At 40.4% G+C, this 27,675-nt stretch overlaps 1 protein-coding gene across 2 annotated transcripts in view; it reads right to left on the minus strand.

Annotated features, from left to right (window-relative positions):
- STAMBP (STAM binding protein) overlaps positions 1-23,963 on the minus strand; it is a 34,088-nt gene extending 10,125 nt beyond the window's left edge. The window contains exons 1-5 of one of the 2 annotated variants that reach the window (XM_065891113.1): positions 23,923-23,963; positions 21,842-22,059; positions 2,317-2,392; positions 1,909-2,004; positions 412-778 (exon numbers count right to left, since the gene is read on the minus strand). In XM_065891113.1, coding sequence (XP_065747185.1) covers positions 412-778; positions 1,909-2,004; positions 2,317-2,392; positions 21,842-22,044 — 742 coding nt within the window. In that variant the 5' untranslated portion in view covers positions 22,045-22,059; positions 23,923-23,963. The remainder of the gene's footprint in view (positions 1-411; positions 779-1,908; positions 2,005-2,316; positions 2,393-21,841; positions 22,060-23,922) is intronic. The other variant, XM_065891114.1, reaches the window with a different exon arrangement.
- Positions 23,964-27,675: the final 3,712 nt, after the last annotated feature.

Genomic DNA, 27,675 nt, shown 5'->3' on the forward strand with positions numbered 1-27,675 from the left:
TGCAGGGCAAGCACAATTCAGTAGCTCTTTTTTATTATTTAAAGGTCAGTGGTTGAATTGTAAAGTGGTACTATAAATCTCAAATTTCCTTTACAGAAGGTCAACAGTGGTCTCTAGTTCACTGAACATTTCAAATCTCTGTATAACCCTTAAAAGCTGAGGGTCTGACTTTCAAGGATGTTATTAGCTCTTCAGAAAATCGACCTGGCCCAGGTAAACTGTATGTCTTAAGCAAAGTCCACTTTATAATATAGCTGTGATAGAACACAGTATGGTAATACTAATCAAATGGATTTCTGTGACCAGAGCCTAATGAGTGGTATCATGGAGGTAGTTGTAGCTGAATCTCCTGGAATGACACCCTGTTTGGTTGCAGCTGAGATAGAAGAGTACGGAAGCAAATGAATTCACTACCTTCTGAGTTGCTCAATGCTCCAGGTTTCAAGGATCTATCCACTACAGGTGGCTTGGCAGGCCTTACAGTTGTATTACAGTCCGAAGGCTGTGTGTGTATAACAGGTGCCGTGGGGAACACATCTAGGGAGGGCATCTCTAAGTCAGGTACCAGTGGGCCGTCCAGGCCAGGGTCCACCTTCCCAAACTCCTGTACAATTTTCAGTCGTTCTTTTTCTAGTTCCTGGTTCCGGATCATCTCCTCAAAGGCATGGAACTGTTCCTGCTCCAACTGTTGCTGCTTCTGTTGTGCCACCCTCTGTCTTTCCTTTTCCAGCTCTTGCTGGATGGCTACATTTCGGGCCAATTCTTCCTCTTCCTTCTTCTACAAAGAATGAATACGAGTTAGGGTAACACTTTATACTTAAGTGACTTCACATCTTAGAAGGACAAGGCTTTTCAGCAGGGAGATTGCCCCAAATGTACTTCTGCTCTAGCGCGAGTTCCCAACACAGAATTCATGCTTCCCTTAGTACCTCTATACCCATGGAACAGCTGCCGCTCCTGTCTATCTAACTACCATACACCTATTCTTCAAAAACAGTTAAAGTCCTGATCCTGTTGGTACCCTTTCCCAATGACTTTAACTAATGCATTTTCTTCTTTACCAAAAATCTCAAGGCAACTTACTGTCTGCACCTCATAATCTGTATCATACAATTTTAGCCTCTGGTGTGCCATGTATACATTCTGTATCCCAAGTAAGGCTGTGAAGCAGAACCAAATCTAAACTTACAACTGCCATGTTGGGGGTCTCTATTGAATTCTGACCCTGAATGAAGCCTCTGAAATTTTTCTGGTGACTGGTCCAATATAGAGTGACATTTTAAACTACTAAGAAACATCAAGGAATAATCTCCTTCATGAAGGTTTTCACTCACTGGGTACCTTAGAAATACATAGCTGTTCACCTCTCTGCTGATTTTCAACATCAGAGTCCAGAACAGAATTCAGTAGAGTGTACAAAAGAATGTGGAAGTGCTTGCAGTGTGTGTTCTCACCTGACACAGACCAATGACACTGTCTCAGAGCTTCTCATGTGTTTTAACTGACTCTTCCTAACAAGAATCATTTGAAAATAGCTTGAAAAAAAACCCCAATTATTATAAACAGGTATACCTATGTTGGATATAATCAAATGTGTATCAAATATCCCAAATTCTCTGATCTAAAAACCTTATACTTTAGTTCGATTTTCATTGTTCTTAGGTTCTAGCTCTAGACATAGCAGACAAGCAATAGATATTCTGTCCCTCAAGTCATCCTCTTAGATAAACAGGCTAAATCTGTATTAGAATCCTCAGCCTAAACACCTTTTTTGAGTTTCTGGTCTTTGCCAATAAAGTAAAATATCACATTAAAATCACAAGATCTGCTGAAATATCTATTAGAATCCTAGGTCACAGCCTAAGAAACCAAAGTAAATTCCTTTTTTTTTTGCTATTACATACTCACTTTTTCTTCATTATAGTCTATATACTCTTTGGTATATCGTTTTAACAGTTCTGCTTTCAGCTCTTCTGCTTTGGGAAATGCAATCTCCTTTAATTTCTGAGACACAAAATCAAAAACTGGGAGTTAGAACAATTGCCAGCTAATTAAGTAGAGAAGTAAAAAGACCGAAGTCAAGTTGGCAATGGCAACAATGTTTCTCAAAACATTTAAATAATAATTTAAATTTAAATAATTTAACTTAAAATACACCCTACCGTACCAGACACTTTGTAACTGATCTAGTGGAATGGCCTCATCTCCTATTTGCAGGATATGCTGCTCAGATGCAGGTACTGCTACTTACATTTTGGAGTTAGTTTGTGCTTCTCTGAAGCTTTTAGATGGGCAACAGTTAAAGTGAAGACCCACCTTTACTGTGTCTTTCTTTTCAGGAATGACAGCCGATTTGTAATCTCGATGCTTTGGTAGTTTCTCAATAAAGAGCCTAAGGGAACAGATCAGATTGACTGTGATGCAGAGAAGATGTCCAAATGTCCAAAAGACTCTGAAGCAATGCAACTCCCTTACCCTGCAGAGACTACCTGATGGGTTTCCAGGCATGCAGGGATAACAGGAACACCCTGACAGGCCATGCTCCCCACTCATCTCTAGCCCTGTAAGGAGCAGCAGAGTGTTTCCCTCTTCCCCCAAATCAGATGTGCAGCAGCACCAGACGCCTACAACAAAAATGATGGGGAGGAAAAAGCCTATCCTGCACCCCAAAATACACCTCCAAAGAGGTTCTCTTCTTGTTGTGACAGTAACAGGCTTCCAAAGGAACAGGCCTCTCACAAATCATTCTTCAGAGATCAGTTTGGCAGCCAAGGACAGGAAGCTAAGAGAAAACCCACATTCTATTACTACTTCTAACTCTGTGTGACCTTTAATGCTGGCTTTTCTTCTTTGGGATTCATGTTCCGTCAGAGAAGAATATTCCTTGCACCAGATTAAGCACTGAGATGCTTAAGACAGTTCATGTGTTATATGTGTGTAATATGTGCACGTTACATGTGTAACGTGTATTATGATCACTGATGAAAAGTGCTTAGAGAAACATTAAGTGCTAGATTTCCTCTTTCAGTTCTTGTCCTTGGCTGTAAAGCTCAGTGGGAAAAATAAACTGAATCAATTCATAGACCTCTAACATTTATGATGTCTACTTGGGGACGGTGAAAATAAATAGAAGTTCAGTAACTTGTCATAGCCAAAACGGAGGGTTCAGAATTCAATGCCAGCAGACCAGTTCCAGAGTCTACTCTTTCAACCACTATATCGTACTGCCTCCTCATGGCTCCTGGAATGTCCAGAACTGTTGGAGGGGTTCTGAACAAAGATGTCTTTCAACAGAATTAGGTTGTAATAAACACAAGCTGAGACCCAAAACAAATAAACTGAGGGTAGCTTGCCCACAGCCACAAAACACTGTTATGTAGTTGGGATTAACTGACTCTTTTTCACTTTCTGCCCATGGGTAGGAGGAAACAAAAGAGGAAGACTCAGTAAAGGGAAAAGAAGATCCCCACCAAAACACACCCTCTATAGATGAGCCATCCTCCTTCTGTTCTAATTAGGCACATGAAAATTTCATTTCAATCCAATTTCACAAGACCCCTCAGGCAGGGATGAATTCCAAAATCAAAACAATTCTAAAAATTGTCCTTTGGGTTCATGAAAAATGAATTAAAAGTTTCCTTGAAGTCTATACTTAAAACAAGCACAGATTCACTTTTCAACCATAAAGTCCTGAAGAGGATATTAGGATAAATAAGGCATAGATCTTGTGCTCAAGAGACCTATTATTCAGTAACTCGAAAGACCAAGGTACACGTTCACTACCTTCAGCAGGCTAAGTGTGCTTTGTATTGAAGCCTCAATCAGTCAAGAAAGTAACATGTCATATAAACACCACACTTTATTTTTATTTATGCTCTCAGCCTGAAGAACTGTGAAGTCCCTGAGGCCAGAGATTTCTGTTTCATGCTTCTTTGTATGTTCCTCTAAAGCCAGCACAGTGCCTTGTATAAAGAGGCACTGAAAAAATATCTGATGAATAAAATTGTCTTAAAACCTTTGGATGAGCTGAGTGAAAAAACAAAGTGCAAAAAAGTATATATAACATGCTACCTTACATGTAAGAAAGGGGAAAATTATATATAGGCACACCTCAGAGATATTGAGGGTTTGGTTCCAGACTACTGCAATAAAGCAAATGTTGCAATAAAATGAACCACATAAGTTTTCTCATTTCTCAGTACATAAAAAAGTTATGTTTACACTACAGTGTACTCTATTAAGTGTACAGTAGCATTAGGTCTAAAAACATATACACTTTAATTTAAAATACTTTATTGCTAAAAAATGCTAAGAATCATCTGACAATGCAGGGTTGCCACAAACCTTCAATTTGTAAAAAATACAGTATCTGTAAAGTGCAATAAAACAAGGTATGCCTGTGTGCATGTATATATATTCATTTATTTTGTTTATAAGTATATAAAGTAACACAGGAAGTATATACAGAAACTAGCAAAAATAGAGGACAGGAGAAATAGAGTAGATGAGACAAGAGTGGGAGTGAAAATTTTCACTATATACCTTTCATTTTATTATTTTGATTTTGAACCATGTAATGAAAACTAACTTATAAGATAAAACTCCCAGACCTGAACATGAATACCTTTCTCTTGTTTCAGTAACTGTAGTCAATTTTCTGAATAGGGACATATGGGCAGAAGCAACTCCTGAAAACAGAATGGGCAGCATAACCCACTGCCCACACTGGAGGCAACAGAGCTTGGTGGTTAGGAGGGCAGGCTCTGGAGCCACCCTGCTTCGGTTCAAATCCTGGCTTTAAGCACTTACTAGCTGTGTGATCTCTAGCACTATCCCTCAGTTTCTCTCTCTATATAAATTATATATACAGAGACAAACTAGTACTACCTGATAGGGCTGCTATGACATTAAAATAGATTTTTAAAAATAAATAAAATGCTGAGCACAGTGCCTAGCACATAGCCAACATCTGCTATATGTTTATATGATTGTTTTTACTAATAAATAAAAACGTGAGCAAGAAGAAGAGATGAAGATATTAACACCAGGGTTAGAAATTTTCTAGGCAGAGAATAGCTGTGGCCCAGATGTATACTGTTCTCTGGGTTATATCTGGTTGCAGCCTACAGACAGGAAATGTACCCAAGCAAACAAAGATGCGTTGGCGAAACACAAGCAAAACAACCTAATGGAACAATAGAAAAAAAGAGGTACACAGAAAAGTAAATAAAAAGGCAAATAATTATATAAAATGATACTCAACTTTACTTACATATGAAAGAAATTCAAATTAAGATGAGATATCATTTTCATCTATCAGATTGGCAAAGGCTTAAAAGTTGATTACAATCAATGTAGGCAAGGGCATAGAGAAATGGGTATCCTTACACACTCTTAGCAGGACTGTAATTTGATAATACCTTTTTCCTTAGGAGAGGAAGGGGAGTGGGAGACAAGTATTCAAAATTTAAAATGTGTATATCCTAGGGCTTCCCTGGTGGCGCAGTGGTTGAGAGTCCGCCTGCTGACGCGGGGGACGCGGGTTTGTGCCCCGGTCCAGGAGGATCCCACGTGCTGCGGAGCCTGCGCGTCTGGGGTCTGTGCTCCACAGCGGGAGGGGCCGCAGCGGTGAGAGGCCCGCGTACCGCAAAAAAAAAAAAAAAAAAGTGTATATCCTTTAAACTCACAACTCCACATCTATGAATTTATCCTATAATAATACAAAAATATATGTATAAGACTGTTAAATACAGCATTGTTCATAAAAGTAGGGCAACCCGAAAACCTAAATGACCATCAGTAGGGGATTATTTAATAAATTATGGTGTACCCAAATGTGGAAAAACAACATAACCATTCACTCTTTCCTTCAACAAATATTTACTGAGAATCTACTGTGGGGTCAGGAATTATTATAAAGGCTGGCAACTTGGCAGTGAATGTCACAGTTACAAATTCCTCCCCACCAGAGAGTGTACATTACAGTGGGGGAACAGACAATAGACAAAATAAAAAGTATTATAGATAATCAGTGCTAGGAAAAAGTCACTAATAGGGAAGGGGAATAGAAGTGACAGGGAAGGGATTGAGCTTTTAGATAGGGCAGCTAAGGAAGGCATCACTGAGAAGGTAGCAGTTAAGTAAGGACTGGAAGAGTAAGCCATGACGATATCTGGGATAAGTCTGTTCCAGGCAGAAGAAACAGCCCTAAGGCAGAATGAGATGCTGGATCAATGTGTCCTGATGCGGAAAGATATGACTGTTAAGAAAGCAAACTGTAGAAAATAATATATTGTATGATCTCATTCAGGCTTTAGGAAAAAAGGATAAAGACACGAGCCCATGTGTTTGCATGGGCATACTTTCTTAACAAACACATAAACACACAAGAAACATAACAGTGATTACCTCTGGCGGATGGGAATTTTCTTTTCACTTTAATATTTCCCTTGCTGTATGGTTTGAAAAAAATTTGTTTGAATTAGGAACAAATATTACTTTTGTGTAAAAATAATTTTAAAAGTCAAGCAGAAATTCTATAACATGGATGTATTAAGGGCTCTAATTTCTTCCCATCTTAAAAGTTAGTCAGCAAAGTGAGCATGGGCACAAATGAAAACCCTCTTCAGCCCATAAGCCCCAGTCCTGGTGGTAAACATTTTCAACACAGGTGACAGGACATTTTCAGAAAGCAGGTCTGTGTTGTAGGGGGCTCACACAGCAGACAGGAATATCCTAAGTCCTGTGTAACTCTCTTCTATGCAGCCTAGTCGATGACCATAAAAAGCTGCGAAAGAATCCACCGCCTGGATTACTGTCTGTGCTCACCATGAAAATATGCACTGATTTAATATGTTGAAGATCCTTCTTCTATACTGGGGTCTGCAAAAGGCAAAGCATGCCTACAGTAGGGGAAACCTCTGAGGGGGGAAATGTGCTTGAGATAATTAAGATGCCTGAACTGCTCAAGGGAAAAGAACAAACATGCCTTTAAAATCCTGAGTTAAAGTATGCAAAAGGTCTAGAACAATGACTCAATAGTGGGGGGGAGGCAGAAGAGTGGTGAGGTAGAGGCCTACCCTCTTCCCTCCTCTCTCCTCAGTGTAATAACTGCCAAAGTGAGCCGTTGTTAACTGACAGGAATATACCAAGTAAACTGCGGTAGAAAAACTGACCAAGAATACTGAGCTAGAAGTTTTTTTTGCAACTCCTAGGGCTTGTCAGTTCACAGAATCAGAGTTAGGGCCTTGAAGATATCTGCAGGAAAAATGAAGGTAGCTACATTTATTGATCCAGGTCTAGCCAATCCAACAAAGTCCCAAATTAAACCCCAAATCTAACAAGTTAATTAATACATTCTACCCTCCGCTCACTCAACTCTCCTCTAGGCCTAGTTCATCATGTTGAATGGTCCTATAAGCAGAACACCACATACAGGAACAGACTCCCCGTATCGGTCTTGTTGTTAACACTGATATTCATATCACTCAAAGTAACACCAAATCACAGAAAAAAAACAACTTCTTAAGCATCCGTGTACCATTAATCCTACTCCCTCTTGCTTATATAAGAGTTTATTTCTACACTGAAACTCTCTTTTCTGTACCGTTAGCCTCTCCTTCTCCACAGTATCCTTTCCATCAGCAAAAAGTATGCTCTAGAATCTCCGATCTTAAAACACACACACACGCACACACACACGTACACGCACACACGCACATTCATGTACTCCTTGTCCCCTTCAATTACTTCCTCAGTTTTCCACTTTACTTCCTGTCCAACTTCTCCAAAGAGCTGTCTATGCCAGGGCTTGGCAAACTACGGCTAGCGGGTCAAATCTAGCTCGCCATCTGTTTTTATAAATAAAGTTTCATTGGAACACAGCGTCACCCATTCATTTGTGTATTATCAATGGCTTGCTTTCACACTACAAAGCAGAGGTTGCAACAGCGATCAAATTGCCTGCAAAGCCAAAAATATTTACTGGTGTTGGGTGCAGCCACTTTGCCCTAGGAACTCTGGTCTGAAGTGCTGGGGTCAAGACCTCTGCATGGGACACCCTGTGAGCAAATGAAACTAGATTAAGCACGAAGGAAAAGAAAACGAAGTATCGCTGACTGAAAAGCTACTGACAGGGAGGACCTTCAAGATGGCAGATCACCTTCCTCCCGACAAGTACATCAAAAATACATCTACCTGTGGAACAACTCCTACAGAACACCTACTGAATGCTGGCAGAAGACCTCAGACTTCCCAAAAGGCAAAACTCCCCACGTACCTGGGTAGGGCAAAAGAAAAAAGAAAAAACAGAGACAAAAGAAGAGGGACGGGACCTACACCAGTGGGAGGGAGCCGTGAAGGAGGAAAGGTTTCCCCACACTAGGAAGCCCCTTCGCGGGCGGAGACTGCGGGTGGCGGAGACTGCGGGTGGCGGAGGCTGCGGGTGGCGGAGGGGGGAAGCTTCGGAGCCGCGGAGGAGAGCGCAGCCACGGGGTGCGGAGGGCAAAGCGGAGAGATTCCCGCACAGAGGATCAGTGCCGACCAGCACTCACCAGCCCGAGAGGCTTGTCTGCTCAGGAAGCCGGGGTGCGCGGGGGCGGGGAGCTGAGGCTCGGGCTTCAGGCTTCAGGCTTCGGAGGTCGGATCCCAGGGAGAGGACTGGGGTTGGCGGCGTGAACACAGCCTGAAGGGGTTAGTGCGCCACAGCTAGCTGGGAGGGGGTCTGGGAAAGAGTCTGGAACTAAGAGGCAAGAGACCATTGTTTCGGGGTGTGCGAAGAGAGGGGATTCAGAGCACCGCCTAAACGAGCTCCAGAGATGGGCGCGAGCCGCCGCTATCAGCGCGGACCCCAGAGACGGGCATGAGACGCTAAGGCTGCTGCTGCAGCCACCAAGAAGCCTGTGTGCAAGCTCAGGTCACTATCCACACCTCCCCTACCTGGAGCTTCTGCAGCCCGCCACTGCCAGGGTCCCGTGATCCAGTGACAACTTCCCCGGGAGAACGCACGCCAGCCTCTGCCACCATAGGCTCGCCCTGCATTCCGTACCCCTCCATCCCCCTAGCCTGAGTGAGCCAGAGCCCCCTAATCAACCGCTCCTTTAACCCCCTCCTGTCTGGGTGAAGAACAGACACCCTCTGGCGACCTACACGCACAGGCGGGGCCAAATCCAAAGCTGAACCCCGGGAGCTGTGTGAACAAAGAGAAAGGGAAATTTCTCCATGTAGCCTCAGGAGCAGCAGATTAAATCTCCACAATCAACTTGATGTACCCTGCATCTGTGGAATACCTGAATAGACAACAAATCATCCTAAAACTGACGTCGTGGACTTTGGGAGCAACTGTAGACTTTGGGGTTTGCTGTATGGAACAGACTAGTTTCTGATTTTTATGTTTATCTTAGTACAGTTTTTAACGCTTGTTATCATTGGTGAATTTGTTTATTGGTTTGGTTGCTCTCTTTTTTTATTACTTATTATAATTTTTTTACTTTAATAATATTTTTTTAAATTATTTTTTATTTTAATAACTTTTTAAAATTTAATTTAATTTTATTTTTCTCCCTTTTCTTCTGAGCCATGTGGCTGACAGGGTCTTGGTGCTCCAGCCGGGTGTCAAACCTGAGCCTCTGAGATGGGAGGGCTGAGTTCAGGACATTGGACTACCAGAGACCTCCCCACCCCATGTAATATCAATCAGCAAGAGTTCTCCCAGAGATCTCCATCTCAACGCTAAGACTCAGCTCCACTCAATGACCAGCAAGCTCCAGTTCTGGACACCCCATGCCAAACAACTAGCAAGACAGGAACACAACCCTACACATTAGCAGAGAGGCTGCCTAAAATCATAATAAGGCCACAGACACCCCAAAACACACCACCAGACGCAGTCCTGCCCACCAGAAAGACAAGATCCAGCCCTATCCACCAGAACACGGGCACCAGTCCCCACCACCAGGAAGCCTACACAACCCACTGAACTAACCTTACCCACTGGGGGCAGACACCAAGAACAGTGGGAACTACAAACCTGCAGCCTGCGAAAAGGAGACCCCAAACACAGTAAGTTAGGCAAAATGAAAAGACAGAGAAACACACAGCAGATGAAGAAGCAAGGCAAAAAACCCACCAGACCAAACAAATGAAGAGGAAATAGGCAGTCTACCTGAAAAAGAATTCAAAGTAATGATAGTAAAGATGATCCAAAATCTTGGAAATAGAATGGAGAAAATACAAGAAATGTTTAACAAGGACCTAGAAGAACTAAAGGGCAAACAATGATGAACAACACAATAAATGAAATTTAAAATTCTCTAGAAGGAATCAATAGCAGAATAACTGAGACAGAAGAACAGATAAGTGACCTGGAAGATAAAATAGTGGAAATAACTACCACAGAGCAGAATAGAGAAAAAAGAATGAAAAGACATGAGGACAGTCTCAGAGACCTCTGGGACAACGTTAAACACACCAACATTTGAATTATAGGGGTCCCAGAAGAAGAAGAGAAAAAGAAAGGGACTGAGAAAATATTTGAAGAGATTATACTTGAAAACTTCCCTAATATGGGAAAGGAAATAGTCAATCAAGTCCAGGAAGCACAGAGAGTCCCATTCAGGATAAATCCAAGGAGAAACATGCCAAGACACATATTAATCAAACTATCAAAAATTAAATAACAAGAAAAAATATTAAAAGCAGCAAGGGAAAAGCAACAAATAACATACGAGGAAATCCCTATAAGGTTAACAGCTGATCTTTCAGCAGAATCTCTGCAAGCCAGAAGGGAGTGGCAGGACATATTTAAAGTGATGAAAGGGAAAAACTTACAACCAAGATTACTGCACCCAGCAAGGATCTCATTCAGATTCGAAGGAGAAATTAAAACCTTTACAGACAAGCAAAAGTTAAGAGAATTCAGCACTACCAAACCAGCTTTACAACAAATGCTAAAGGAACTTCTCTAGGCAGGAAACACAAGAGAAGGAAAAGACCTACGATAACAAACTCAAAACAATTAATAAAATGGTAACAGGAACATACATATCAATAACTACCTTAAATGTAAATGGACTAAATTCTCCAACCAAAGGCCAGGTAATGTTAACAAAGATCCTGGGAGTCTCTGCTTCTGACAGGATCACTGTATTCCCATGTAGGGAGCACCAGAAGCCTGGGAGCCACCAGGGCCTGCACTGCTCAGTGCACCTCTCAGGGCAGCAATGCCAGGCTCCCACCTCACTGCTCCATTCAGCTGCAAGTCTCCCCACTGGGTCCCATCATGCCTTTTTAAAAAGATTCTGTATAATGAGTGGAGAGCAGAGAGGTATATTTAGTGGCCTCACTCAGCACTCCAGAATCATCAATATGGAGCCTCTGGATCTCTCCCAGATGCCAGCTCCCCCCAACACCTGCACTCGTTCTTCTGTTGCAGTTAGAATTAGGGTCAGGATGGGGGGTGTTAGGAGGGAGAGCATTCTGACAGAGTGTGAGTAAGGTCCCATAGTGAGATGCAATATGTATAGGACTGAAGGAAGGCCCAAGTGGCTAGAGCACAGAAAGCAAAGAGGTGAGTGCACAAGCTGAGGCTAAAGAGCCTGGTAGGAGCTACTCTATAGAGGACCCTATGCACCAGAAAAAAAGGGGTTCACATTCTTAACCTAAAATCAGTAGGAAGACTTGCAAAGATTTTTCAGCTGAGTGTTGACATGATTGCATTTGAAAAAGGCCTCTGGATACTTGGTGAAGATAAGATTGCAGGGTTTTTCAACCTCAGCACTATTGACACTTTGCGATGGGTAATTCTTTGTTGTGGGGGGCTGTCCTATACATTATAGGATGTTTAGCAGTATCCTTGGCATCTCCACGCTAGACGTATCCACACATGGAGTTCAGACAACCGAAGTCTCCAGACATTGCCAAATGTCCCCAAGGGGCAAAATCAACCCTCATTGAGAATCACTGAATTAAGGAAGAGCAAGAGAGAATGACGGAGACAACTGCTGGTTTCACCGTAGCCCAGGTAGCAATTATGGTAGCTTAGAATTGAGGAGGTGGAAAAGGAAGGAAGTGAACTGATTAGGGTTAGGATTAGGGATTAGGGAGATATTTAGGAAGTAAAGTCAATGATATAGGTTGCTTGGTTGAAATGGAAGGAGAAAGTGAGAAGAATTAAGGAGAATGAGTGATTCTGGCCTAAGCATACAGGGAGGTGCTTAGTACCATGAGCTAAGATTCCAGGTAGATCCTAGATTTTGAGCCAATGTAAAAGTGGAACAAGACTTTTGGAAGTAGTGGGATATGTGAGTATAATTGTATGTGTAGGAGGAACATAAATCATTAGAGACCAAAGGGCAAATTGTAGTATTCAATTACATTGGTAGACCCCAGTGAACCATGCCTCCTGGCATTCATGACCCTGAGTAGTCCCTCCTCTTGAATCTAGGCTGGCTCTGTGACCTTTAACTAATGGAATATGGCAAGAAAAACATTCTGAGACTTCTGAGCCCAGGTATTAAGAAGGCCTGGTAGCTCCCACATTTGTGCCCTAGGGTGCCCATTTAAGAAGTTAGTGGCCATTTAAGAGGTCTAAGTACACTGAGACCACCATGCTGTGAGAGGCCCAACCTTGCTATTTGGAGAGGCCATGTGGAAGATAAGTGAAGCCCCTTGCCAGTGGTCCCAGCTAAGCTTCCAGTTTACAGCACCAATTTGCCAACCATATTTATGAGGCCACCTTGGAAGTGCATCCTTCAGCTCCAGTCAAGCCATCTATGTGAGCCGATGTGCTGGCCCCATCAAGCCCTGACCAAATTTCAGAATTATGAGCAAATAAGTTGTTGTTTTAGGTCGGTAACTTTGAGATGCTTTGTTACACAGCAACAGATAACTGAAAGAGCCTCTCTAAGGTTCACTTTTGCCTACTGTAAATTAGAAATAATAATAATACCTACCTCAGATTTATTGTAAGGGTAAGTTAAATAATGCCTTGAACTAGAAGTACTCAAATATTGTTATCTTTATGCTTGCAGGCACCAAAAAAAGTGCTTAATAGTTGATAATTTTATTGCACAATATTGATTAATACTGCTAATATTAACAGAGCAATTGTCACCTTCTCTGGCTGCCCTATATTGAACAGAACCTCTCAGTCACTCTGCTCCCTTCTTTGCTTCATAGCACTTAATACCACTTGAAAAATGTATTTTTATTATCTGTCTTCAACACTAGAATAAAAGCTCCATGAGAGTTAAGACTTCATTTCGTTCATTGTAATATCCCAAGTGACCTGTCACATATATGGTCAATAAATATTTGTTGAATGAGTAAAAAAAAAAAAAAAAATCTCCAACCAAAAGACATAGACTGGCTAAATGGACACAAAAGCAAGACCCGTATATATGCTGTCTACAAGAGACCCACTTCAGACCTAGGGACACATACAGACTGAAAGTGAGGAAAAAGATATTCCATGCAAATGGTAATCAAAAGAAAGCTGGAGTAGCAATTCTCATATCAGAAAAAATAGACTTTAAAATAAAGACTATTACAAGAGACAAAGAAGAACACTACATAATGATCAAGGGATCAATCCAAAGAGAAGATATAACAATTGTAAGTATTTATGAACCCAACATAGGAGCACCTCAGAACGTAAGGCAAAGGCTAACAGCCATAAAAGGGGAAAATCGACAGTAACACAATAATAGTAGGGGACTTTAACACCTCACTTTTACCAATAGACAGATCATCCAAAATGAAAATAAATAAGGAAACACAAGCTGTAAACGATATATCAAACAAGATGGACTTAATTGATATTTATAGGACATTCCATCCAAAAACAATAGAATACACTTTCTTCTCAAGTGCTAATGGAACATTCTCCAGGATACATCATATACTGGGTTACAAATCAAGCCTTGGTAAATTTAAGAAAATCGAAACCATATCAGGTATCTCTTCTGACCACAATGCTATGAGACTAGATATCAATTACAGGAAAACACTGTAAAAAATACAAACATATGGAGGGTAAACAATACACTACTAAAAACCAAGAGATCACTGAATAAATCAAAGAGGAAATCAAAAAATACCTAGAAACAAATGACAATGAAAACACAATGACCCAAAACCTGTGGTATGCAGCAAAAGCAGTTCTGAGAGGGAAGTTTATAGCAATACAATCCTACCTCAAGAAACAAGAAAAACCTCAAATAAACAACCGAACCTTACACCTAAAGCAATTAGAGAAAGAAGAAAAAAAGAAACCCGAAGTTAGCAGAAGGAAAGAAATCATAAAGATCAGATCAGAAATAAATGAAAAAGAAATGAAGGAAACAATAGCAAAGATCAATAAAACTAAAAGCTGGTTCTTTGAGAAGATAAACAAAATTGATAAACCATTAGCAAGACTCATCAAGAAAAAAAGGGAAAAAGACTCAAATCAATAGAATTAGAAATGAAAAAGGAGAAGTAACAACTGACACTGCAGAAATACAAAGGATCATGAGAGATTACCAGAAGCAACTATATACCAATAAAATGGACAACCTGGAAGAAATGGACAAATTCTAAGAAATGCACAACCTTCCGAGACTGAACCAGGAAGAAATAGAAAATATAAACAGACCAATCACACACACTGAAATGGAAACTGTGATTAAAAATCTTCCAACAATCAAAAGCCCAGGACCAGACGGTTTCACAGGCGAATTCTATCAAACATTTAGAGAAGAGCTAACACCTATCCTTCCCAAACTCTTCCAAAATATAAAACAGGGAGGAACACTCCCAAATTCATTCTACGAGGCCACCATCACCAAGATACCAAAACCAGACAAAGACGTCACAAAAAAAGAAAACTACAGGCCGATATCACTGATGAACATAAATGCAAAAATCCTCAACAGAATACTAGCAAACAGAATCCAACAGCACAGTAAAAGGATCAGACACCATGATCAAGTGGGATTTACCCCAGGAGGATGCAAGGATTCTTCAATATATGCGAATCAATCAATGTGATACACCACATTAACAAACCGAAGGAGAAAAACCATATGATCATCTCAATAGATGCAGAAAAAACTTCTGACAAAATTCAACACCCATTCATGATAAAAACTCTCCAGAAAGTAGGCATAGAGGGAACGTACCTCAACATAATAAAGGCCATATGTGACAAACCCACAGCCAACATCATTCTCAATTGTGAAAAAACTGAAACCATTTCCACTAAGATCAGGAACAAGACCAGGTTGCCCCCTCTCACCACTATTATTCAACATACTTTTGGAAGTTTTAGCGACAGCAATCAGAGAAGAAAAAGAAATAAAAGGAATCCAAATAGGAAAAGAAGAAGTAAAACTGTCACTGTTGGCAGATGACATACTATGCATAGACAATCCTAAAGACGCTACCAGAAAACTACTAGAGCTAATCAATGAATTTGGTAAAGTAGCAGGATACAAAATTAATGTACAGAAATCTCTTGCATTCCTATACACTAGTGATGAAACATCTGAAAGAGAAATTAAGGAAACACTCCCATTTACCATTGCAACAAAAAGAATAAAATGTCTAGGAATAAACCTACGAAGGAGACAAAAGACCTGTATGCAGAAAACTATAAGACGCTGATGAAAGAAATTAAAGATGATACAAACAGATGGAGAGATATACCATGTTCTTGGATTGGAAGAATCAACATTGTGAAAATGACTATACTACCCAAAGCAATCTACAGATTCAAAGGAATCCCTATCAAACTACCACTGGCATTTTTCACAGAACTAGAACAAAAAATTTCACAATTTGTATGGAAACACAAAAGACCCCGAATAGCCAAAGCAATCTTGAGAAAGAAAAACGGAGCTGGAGGAATCGGCTCCCTGACTTCAGACTATACTCCAAAGCTACAGTAATCAAGACAGTATGGTACCAGCACAAAAGCAGAAATATAGATCAATGGAACAGGATAGAAAGCCCAGAGATAAACCCATGCACATATCGTCACCTTATTTTTGATAAAGGAGGCAAGAATATACAATGGAGAAAAGACAGTGTCTTCAATAAGTGGTGCTGGGAAAACTGGACAGCTACATGTAAAAGAATGAAATTAGAACACTCCCTAACACCATACACAAAATGGATTAAAGAACTAAATGTAAGGCCAGACACTATCAAACTCTTAGAGGAAAACACATGCAGAACACTCTATGACCTAAATCACAGCAAGATCCTTTCTGACCCACCTCCTAGAGAAATGGAAATAGAAACAAAAATAAACAAATGGGACCTAATGAAGCTTAAAAGCTTTTGCACAGCAAAGGAAACCATAAACAAGACAAAAAGACAACCCTCAGAATGGGAGAAAATATTTGCAAACAAAACAACTGACAAAGGATTAATCTCAAACATATACAAGCAGCTCATGCAGCTCAATATCAAAAAAACAAACAACCCAATCCAAAAATGGGCAGAAGATCTAAATAGACATTTGTCCAAAGAAGATATACAGATTGCCAGCAAACACATTAAAGGATGCTCAACATCACTAATCATTAGAGAACTGCAAATCAAAACTACAGTGAGGTATCACCTCACACCAGGCAGAATGGCCATCATCAAAAAATCTACAAACAATAAATGCCGGAGAGGGTGTGGAGAAAAGGGAACCCTTTTGCACTGTTGGTGGGAATGTAAATTGATACAGCCACTATGGAGAACAGTATGGAGGTTCCTTAAAAATCTACAAATAGAATTACCATATGACCCAGCGATCCCACTACTGGGCATATACCCTGAGAAAACCATAATTCAAAAAGAGTCATGTACCACAATGTTCACTGCAGCTCTATTTACAATAGCCAGGACAAGGAAGCAATCTAAGTGTCCATCATCGGATGAATGGATAAAGAAGATGTGGCACATATATACAATGGAATATTACTCAGCCATAAAAAGAAACGAAACTGAGTTATTTGTAGTGAGGTGGATGGACCGAGAGTCTGTCATACAGAGTGAAGTAAGTCAGAAAGAGAAAAACAAATACCGTATGCTAACACATATATATAGAATCTAAAAAAAAAAAAAAAATGGTTCTGAAGAAATAGGGGCAGGACACAAATAAAAAAGCTTGAAGTATTTTTTTAATGATAAACATTTTTATTCTAATATTATAGTAATAATTCAAGTGCAGTTTTCTTTGAAAAGTCAACTCTGTTAAAACAAAACTTGTTAAATATCTTTCATCAAGCATAGGCATATTCTTTTCAATCCCTCACAGGAGTCAGACCTATGTAGCAGAGGTAAGATTTTTTTTTAAAGCCTACTACATTTTGTTATTGCTTAAAAAATCTGAATCAGTTGTCAAGGTCTCAGAAGCAGTGATTAATTGACTTTTGAAAGCTCTACCAGATACTCTGACATAAAATCATGAATCCAGACATCTGTGTCTGGCAGCGATGTGTCCACTAAATAGACCACTACTTTCTGGTCCCAAGGGTTAGTCTCTACGTAGACGTAAAGAATGGACTTGAGGACACGGGGAGGCGGAAGGGTAAGCTGGGACAAAGTGAGAGAGTGGCATGGACATATATACACTACCAAACGTAAAACAGATAGCTAGTGGGAAGCAGTTGGAGATCAGCTCGGTGTTTTGTGACCACTTAGAGGGGTGGGATAAGGAGAATGGGAGGGAGATGCAAGAGGGAGGGGATATGGAGATATATGTATATGTATAGCTGATTCACCTTGTTATACAGCAGAAACTAACACAATATTGTAAAGCAATTATACTCCAATAAAGATGATAAAAAAAATTACTATCTGGCCCTTTTACAGAAAAAGTTCTCTGATCTCTGGACTATACTCACAGTCTCTACTCTCTTACTGTCCATTCACCTTTCAACCCACTCCAGTCTTTAATCCTTCCAGTGAAATTGCTTACCAAGATTACTGATCACATCATGACATCAAACCCAAATCTTGCCCATCTGACACAGCTGGCCACTGTCCTGCAAATACTGACCTCTTTTGGCTCCCATGACAAAGTGATGGATTTCCTAGATTTCCTCCTACCTCTCAAACCTTCCTTCGAGGAAAGGTTTCTTGATACTTTAATACGCCATGGATCCTTCTGGCATCTAATGAAGCCTACGGATCCTTCTCAGAATAATTTTTTAAAGATATGATATAAATTATGAAACATTACAAAAAGCCCAATTCTACTGTAATGCAGTTTTCAAAATATTAAAAAGTTGTGATATGTGCTTACTTATTAATGCATTGTTAATACATTAAAAAACAGGATGTAGTTGTGGGTTTAATAACTCTGTACTGTAATTCTGAAGTAGTGATAAGTATAAATGTTATTTTGAGATACCATCAACAATCATAATTTAATATGAAAATATCTTGATTTCTACTGGTGACAAAACTACAAATATTAATAATACTGTGGTTTGACGCCTATATTCAAAATTAAAGGAAATGCTAAATTTCAGTTAGAGGTTAGTAAAAACAAGAAAAGTTTCTCCCGACCAAGTTCATGGACCCTGAATTTTATCAATGAATCCCTGTGGACCCCAGATTAAGAACCACTGCACTACAAGGTCTCAGCAGTTTTCATGGCTTCAGAACCAACTATATGTTGAGTACTCCTGGGCTTGTATCTCCAACCCAGACCTCTCCTCTGAGTTCAGACTGCTACATCCAACCTCCTACTGGACATCTCTACTTGGATATCTCACAGATAACTTAAACTTTACACCTTAACAGGTCAAAAAACCAGGCCTGAACTCTTGAATCTTCCCATTACCCAACCCCTTTTCAACACCACTCTCCCCGTCTCAATAAATGGACCAGCAAATCCTAAGTTACTCAAGGCAGAAACTGAGGTCAATCTTGATACCATCTTCTTTCCCAAATTATCAGTAAGTTCCATGGACTCTATCTCCAGAATACCAAATCCATCTGCTCCTTTCCAGTCCACCATGTTCCTTCAACCTACCAGCCTCTCTCTTGACACTCCCTCCACCAGTTACCACATAGCAGCCAAAATTTAATTTTTAAAATATAAGTAAGATTAGGTCACAACCTCACTTAAAACTTTTCAATGGCTTTCTATTGCTCTCAAGATAAAATGTAAACTCCTCACTGGCCTATAAGATCCTGAGTGATTTGGCCCCGCCTGCCTCTCCAACTTCATCTGCGGTCATTCTCCCTCTTCACTTGCTACACTCCAAACACAATGATCTTTCAATCCTCAGAACACACTAAGGTCTTTCCTACCTGAGAGCTTCTGAATACACAGCTGTATCTGTTTTAAATGCTCTGTTTTATGCTTTTGGAATGACCAACTCTATGGCATCCTTCAAGTCTCAGTTTAAATCTTACCTGCTCAGATAGATGTTACTCTATTTAATTAAATAACCTTGGTTATTCCCTGTCCCAGCACTCTCTGTTGCTTCCACAGCATTTTCCGCATTTTGTGAACTGTATATTTATTTGCTTACCTGTATACTGTCTTCTCCCATAAGTAGAATAAGGGCAGGGGCCAGTTTACTTACTACGTATTCAGGACCTACTGCAGTGTCAAGTAGACAGTAGGTATATGTAATATATATTTCTTGAATGAATATGGTCCTCACCCTCAAAGCACTTTCTATGTGGGACAACAAGACCCAGAGGGCCCTTCAGAAAATACCTGGTAGAGTGATTCCATGATTCTACTGAACTTTCTCAACTACGATTTCCCGAAAGAATTGTGTCCCTCATTCTGAGAGAACTACCTACAAGAATACTGGAAATATACAAGAATACTAATTCTACCAGCAGCAGAGTATATGAAGAGTGGGACAATAGCAAGAAACTTCTCAGGAAAATAAATTTTGTGCCCATTGTGCCTAGGAATGAAAAACCATAAAAGCAAAGAGAGGCAGAAATATAATTATAATTCTACGAAACTTTATCAACATTGAGGCCACATAACAGGACATTATGGTATGGATGGATGCAAGATCTCTGAGGAAACAGACACTATCTCTAAACTTAACAAGAAAACAATAGCAGTCCCTTTTCTCCATTCTAAAATTACAATATGAATTCTAGGCAATCCACTCTTACACCTACTCTTCTTTAGAGTACTGGTTCTCAACTGGGTCAGTTTTGCCTCTTAAAAAGCATTAGTTTATGTCTGGAGACATTTTGGGTTGTCACAACTAGGGGGTAAAGGGTTCTACTGGCAATCTGGCGAGCAGAGAGACCAAAGATGCTGCTAAACACACTACAATGCACAGAACACTCCCCACAACAAAGAATTATTCAACCCCGAATGTCATTAACACCAAAGTTGACAGACTCTTTAGAGTAGCATGTGATCAAAAACTTAATATCATATAATTGACAGGCATACATCATCTCTGGAAGAACATATAAGAAACCAATAAGGGGCTTCCCTGGTGGCACAGTGGTTGAGAGTCCGCCTGCCGATGCAGAGGACACGGGTTCGTGCCCCCGTCCAGAAAGATCCCACATGCCGCTGAGCGGCTGGGCCTGTGAGCCATGGCCGCTGAGCCTGCGCGTCCAGAGCCTGTGCTCCGCAACTGGAGAGGCCACAACAGTGAGAGGCCCGCGTGCCACAAAAGAAAAAAAAAAGAAACTAATAAGAGTGATTGTCTCTGGGGAGGGGAGCTAAAGGTTTGGGGGAAAAGAGGAGTGGTAGGGAGATTTAGTTTTTAAATATACACCCTTTTGTGCCTTCTGAATTCTGTCCTACACATACATGTTACCTATTCAAAAACAATAAAAAATAACCAAAAATTAGTGTGGCTCAAGACTATGATCTCAAAAGACTACCTTCAATTTATTAAACATTACCAAAAAGAAAACAAAAAGAACAGGACCTATGTTGTAGAATGAATCCTGAACTAAGAGTTAAGAAAATCCAGGTTTTGTCACTCCAAACTGTGGAACAAAGCCTACCACTAAACCTGGAGGGTGTTTCCTCATACGCAGAATGGGAGGATGATGTGCCTCACTCAATGTATGCAGAACTGTGAAGATCAAGTGAAATAATGCAGGTGAAATACTTTACAAACTATTTAAGAGCCATACAAATACACTGTAATTATTATTATTTTAAGATCCTGGTATCGTGAAAGAACAAAACTAGAAATTATAAATGAGACCCTTTAACATTATTCCCTTCCTAAATTAGACATCTTTTCCAATATCACTGGGGCTTTAGCAATTGTTCCTGTTAACTGAACTGAAATCTTCAATTTCTGCTGCAAGAGGCTAAGCAACTCAAGGGAAAGGTCTTATGATGAGCTATACAAACTGTAGGTGATCACTATTTATCTGATGATTTTTATGCTTATGATAAAGGTTAAGAAAAAAACTTTTTCCTGAGTCATTCAATTTGCTACAAAATAAGCAGAGGTGAGGAATTTTGGCTCTGTTAAACCCCAACAATAATTCTCTGACTGGCTGTCTTAATAGAGAGAGGACAGCGAAAAACATTCATCAATACAAAACATGTATAGTTTAAACACCAACTCTCTTGTCTAACAGCTGGGCCATGTGGGCACAAGCCAAAGAGCTAGGTCTCTTACTCATGAAATTACTGAGTCATGAAAACAACACTTTCAGCACTCATGTCTTTGAATGTCAAGGACAGCCAATATGTAGGAGCTGCTAGCAAAAATGATTAATGATAATGATGCTGTAAAGTTCTCTAGTTTTAGCAATTCTGAGCTGAAATAAACGAGCACAAGGACAGAATGAGTGAGGCATCAGTCACCGGAAAAGAAAAAGGAAACTGGAGGCGTCTTACGTGATATACTTGTTATAGAGGATGAATGCATGTTCAATGTTGCCTTCCTCAGAGTAAATAGATGCCATTCGGATAATCTCCATTCCAGAGCGGAAGTACCGACGGGGTGGAATGTCTTCGTTTATCTCCACTGCGCTACCCATCTGGGAGAGAGCCCTCACCCGGTCTTCGGGTGGGAGGTTCACATCTCCACGGTCAGACATCAGGACCAAGAAGTTCTGAAACAGAAAAAAAAAAAAAAAGATGGCATCAACGCCAAGGCCCCCATCAGCCGAGCACAGCCTAGTACACTGTGTTTTTCCCACAAACCTCTACCTTACAAAGAAATTAAAAGAAACATACCACATGCTGTAGCTCATATCAAATAAGGTCTCTTTCCCACAAGAAGCCTGAGACCCTCAAGGAAGCCCACATCACAAGGACGAAAGGATTGGCAGACTCAAAAACCCATAATCCCTGCACCATAATTAGGTGGCACAAAGAGTATAACTATAATGAGCCACTAGCGTTTCAATTCTCTCTTAATGCTAATCATTCCATGTCATTAGGTAGCCCTGCCCTTGGCATCATAAAAAGAGGGACAGTATCTTATATTTTTTCCATTATCTCTCCTCCCAGCTACCCACTTCAATCCACCCCAGTACCTGGCAGAGTATACTCAGTGAACTTTCATGATAACTGACTTCAAGCTGATCATTTAACCTGAGGGTAACTGACCTGAGCACACGGTTAGTTAGAGGAAATGGTGTGGGAATGAATGTTCATAATCCCAACTCTGCTCATGAAACCACTATTCCAGTCAACCTACAACATCATTCACCATTTCAGGGCAAGGAATTTAGACCTAGAAAACAATTTATTCAAATCTATCTTCAAAGACTAAGTACTCTCTGAATAACAAAAGGACACAAAGGTAACTTGAAATGCAAAAAACAAACCAACAAAAAACCCTGGAAGTTTTCCCTCCTTGGGTCTCAGATTGCAGTCATTCTATAATCTTTCTTGATATTGTTGCTGTTAGAATCAGACTCCAACTTCCAATCAGATACCACTCTACGATCATTTCCAAAAAGATTCTGGTAATTGGATACATACTGAATTACAGCACATCCTAACCAGCATGCTGTAGGATATACAAGCTATAGCAGATTTTGGAATTCAAGGCTCTGTCAACTGGCCTCATTTTGTCCTTTTAATCTTAAACCTTACTCATTCCCAACAGAGATCTTTTGCTTCAGTCGGGATTCTTATCTGCCCAGAAATCCTGACATTTCAGTTTCATTTGTCTATCCACTGCTTTTGTTTTCTATTCCAACCTGTCCCTTAGAGATGGTCTTCTCCGGGCCAATTCTATCTCCAGGTCACACTTCCTCCACCAACCTTCTTCTCAAACACCCTAATAGTACAAAAGTTGTGGGGACTACCAGGGATGTAGAGGCATTCCATCTCCTGTGGGAGCTTTTTTAGGGGCTCAGAAAGCTACTAGCAAATCTAAAACCTCCCCAAGTTGTCTAATTACTAAACTCAGGGCCAAGCCCATCAAAGCTAACTGAAGCAGAGCAAGCTTGTTGCTCTTCAGTCCCTCTTGGTAGAGTATCTTTTGGTAGAGAATGGAACCCCCTCCCGAGGCCAGGAAGTGGTGCCCAGAGCTACAAGGCTGAGCAACACTCCAGGGAGGAGATGCAGTATCCGTAAATAAGGGGGAAAGTGGCGTAAAGAACCGAGGGGGAAAGATGAGGAGGAGGCGAAAGGAAGTAGCAGGAACGAGCGAAGGGGGCATATACAGTGGAGAGGGACCTCCTGACAACTGCGTGACGCCCCCTTCTCGAAGGCACTCAAGCCCAAGTTGTCAACACCCGGCGAAATCAGCAAAGGTTTTCGGGTCTTTCGCGTGCGGTAGGAGGGGACGCGCTGGGCCCGGCTGGGGACCAGAGCCGTCAGGGGCCTCGCGCGCGGCAGGCCGGGCAGGGGTCGCGCGGAGGAGAAGGCTGCAGGCCCCACACTCACGGTGGCCGCTCCCCGCCAGAGTCCGACCACGCTCAGCAGCCCGGCCCCACCATACTCCCGGAACCCTTCCCCACCTGTCCCCGCGGACGACACTGGGCGCTTCCGGAAACGTCACATCCGGCGCCCACCCCGCCCCCTCCCTCTGGTCTATCGGTTAATTCTCAAGAACTTAAGGCAAGGGGCGGCGACTGGTGGGCGGGGCTAGAGCTGCCACCTGCGGAAAAACGCACCAATGAGGAGAGAGCGGGTCGGCGGCCACTTTGGTAAAACAAAACCAACGGGGAAGAAAGGGGAAACAAATAGTTAAAGGACCCAATGACCAAGCTAACTTTTATTTTTAGGTTAGCGCGGACACAGTAAACGTCTGCGCTAACCTAAAATGTCTGCACTAACCACCGATGCATTCCACCATGTGAAACGCTACACAAGTTGTAATACAACATCCCTTAGAAAAGCTTAGAAAGTATGGAATCAGATAAAATCTATTACATAAATCATACATTTATTGGAATTAGACTGGCAACTTTCATGCTTACCCCATGCCTTCATGTCCTTCACATTTGTGAGGTATGTTAAATGATTATGTCAGTCCTAAAAAGCTACCTTGTCCCAGTTCTCTGGAGAAAACTGTATGAGGTTTATCAGAATTGATTGGGTGTTGAACACTATCCCACCAGTCTATCAATGCCCTATATATACTACTAAGTCGTTGGAAAACCAGGAGATGAGCTGTGTTTTTACTTTTATTTTTATTGCTAAATACATATCCTCCGGTCTTCTCTATGTGGAAATTTACTTTCTCTAAATTTCCATTCCCTTATTTTTTTTAGAAATTACTCAAGTCTCAGCTCTTGATTTCACCTTAATTTTGTTCATTGCCACATTCAGAAACTCAATGTCCAGTTCTGTTTTAAATCTTTGTGGCCAGAGAGGTAGGTCACATTAGACTCATTGGCTGTTAGGGTCCATCCTTGTTAGTGGCAAGGTTTCCAGAGGAAGAGTATTTGGGGAGCAAGCATTCTAGTGGTTTCCACTAGTAGGATCTAAAAGTAAATTTCATTTTGTAGACTTTAGCACACCACTTTAGCCCCTCACGTTCTTTTTTGAATACTGGTTAAATCATTAATTTTTTTTTAGCATATGTTACAACAAAATTTTACCCGTAAATTTGAAAAGCATATCTTCTACAACTATTTCCTTTTCAAACTGAAAGCCTTTCAAAGCTTCATTAAGAAAAGACTTCATCAGCTTGTTACTAGAAATTTCTCTCTATGTTTTCATGGATTAACTGATTCTGTTCATGGGGTTACCATCACATAAGAAGCAGGTGCACATTTGTTTTAGTTTAGCAATATTAGTTCTTGGTCTTCATAATATTCATTAAATGTTTTAATATTTAAAGCTGTTTCAATTTCTAGTCTGAATTTTGTTAAATATTACCTTTGAATTTGTCCCTGCTCCAATGTATAGTATTCAGCTTTATAAATTTTAAAAAATATTAGTAGACTAAAGAACAAAGTTTAATATTTAAGATTGTTTAGAAATATAACAATATACATTTGTTCTTGACCACAATATAATATCAATGAATTTGCTTGCTTTTGACCACTGCAAAATTGTCAAGTACTTTTCTATTTATCTACACATACTATTTCATAAATGGGTGTGCTTAACAAGTACTAAATGCTTTAAAACTGAAATAGAAACCTGTTTGCTTTGGAGTCTGATTGTATTACCCAGTAATTGAATTGCTTTGTCCTACTGCTGTCCAGAAGAATACCCACAATTTCTTTAAACTCTAAAAACAGTTGCTATAATAAAAAAGATCTTCTGCCTCATTGTCTTACTAACTTAAAATTTTGAATCTTATGAAAGAACTACTATTTTGATTTTGAGTAGGATTTTCCTGCCAGATAGCCCCTCTATCACACCCACATAAATCCAACATTCAAAGAGGGACTGCTGATCTGAAAACCTGGCTAAACTTACCAGGGTTTCTAAATCAGGGAATAGAAAGCTCCTTCTGAAAATTTCAGTTTGTTTATGGTACTTTCTACACAAAATTGTTGGCCTGAGGTATTAGACAACTGTTTTTTGCCTAGCAAAGGGCATAACACTAACTTTTTAATGTCACAATGCCAATAAAATTGTATTGAAAATGAGTGTTTAATCTCTAAGGGTCACTGTGAAAAGCCATGGGGACAAAAATATATGTATGACACATGTGTATATTATGAATGCATGGAAATTATGTTCCTTTTCAGTTGGAGTTGGAATTACCTCATGAAGAAGTTGTTCCTTGAGAAGGCTACAGTAAAACTAGTAACATTGAGGTGAATCTGAGGTTTGGGGCTCCACCTGTAGTTTGTTTTGAAGAATAGTATCTCCTGTCACCAAGAAAAATGTCTAGTTGGGAAAATGAGGTTTTGTTTTGTTTTTTAAAGACATATCATGCAAGCACAATGTTTATTTATTTATTTATTTATTGGCTGCCCTGGTTCTTCGTTGTGGCGCGCAGGCTTCTCTAGTTGTGATGCATCGGCTCCAGAGCATGTGGGCTCAGTAGTTGAGGCACGGGTTTAGTTGCCCCGCAGCATGTGGGATCTTAGTTCCCCGACCAGGGTTTGAACCTGTGTCCCCTGCATCGGAAGGCAGATTCTTTTTTGTTTTTATTTGGAAGGCGGATTCTTAACCAGTGGACCACCAGGGAAGTCCCAGGAAAATGAGTTTTTAATGTATGCTTGTAAAGGTTTTAAATGTGTGTGTATTATTACAATTAATGCTTAAATTTGTGCATAAGCAGTCAATTTTATTTTAGACGTATTTTCTTCCTTTGTTACCTGCTAGTTAGCTATGAGTTATACGATTTATTGCTAATAGCTGAGAGCCTTTTGTTTTAGGTAAGAGTGCCATTCTCAAGGTTGAAAATTTCAACAAGAGTTAAATGAGAAAACAAACTTTAGGACTATTTGAGTTGTACAGTTTGGGTTGAGGGATTTTATCATTTTATATTTGGTTTACATATTTATTTACAAAAATATTGCCATATGACCAACCACTATAAGTTTGATTGCAAGATAAAGAATTGCATACTGCTGTATTTATACTCCTTGAAAAACATTCATTTATTCAGTCAACAACTATTTATTGAGTACCTACTTTGTGCCAGACACTGTTCAAGGCATTGGGCATATATTAGCCAACAAAGCAGACAAAAAGAAACACAACCCTGCCCTCAAGGATCTTATATTCTAGTGATGGGTGAGGGAATGATGGATTACAAGCAATTATGTGATAAATAAGTAATTACATAGTATATTAGAAGATTCTAAATACCATGGGAGAAGTGGGCTCTGTAAAGGGAATCAGATTGAAGGAAAGGAGAAGTGCAGGGTGTCGGACAGTTGTAATTTCAGATAGTGCAGTCAGATAAACCCTCATTGGAAAGATTTGAGTAAAGACTTGGAGGTAACAGCAGGCAGGGAACAGCAAGTACCAAGGCCCTGAGCCAGGAGCTCTCTGATGTACTTAAGGACCAGCAAGGGCTGAGCGTGATGGGAGTGGAATGAGTGACAGGGAACATAGCAATGGATCATGTACATCAGGGCTCAGCAAACTACTTGTCTTTGCAAATGAAGTTTTATTGGAACACAGCCATGCCCATTCATTTACATATTTTCTATGGCTGCTTTCATGCTACCACTGCAGAGTTGAATAGCTGAGACAAAAACAATCTGGCTCACAGAGACTAACATTTTTACTGTCTGGCTGTTTATTTGTTGACCCCCGATGTATGTAGGGCCACATAGGCCATTGCAGGGACCTTG

Source organism: Phocoena phocoena, chromosome 14 (genome assembly GCF_963924675.1).
Source record: "Phocoena phocoena chromosome 14, mPhoPho1.1, whole genome shotgun sequence".
Taxonomy (NCBI): domain Eukaryota; kingdom Metazoa; phylum Chordata; class Mammalia; order Artiodactyla; family Phocoenidae; genus Phocoena; species Phocoena phocoena.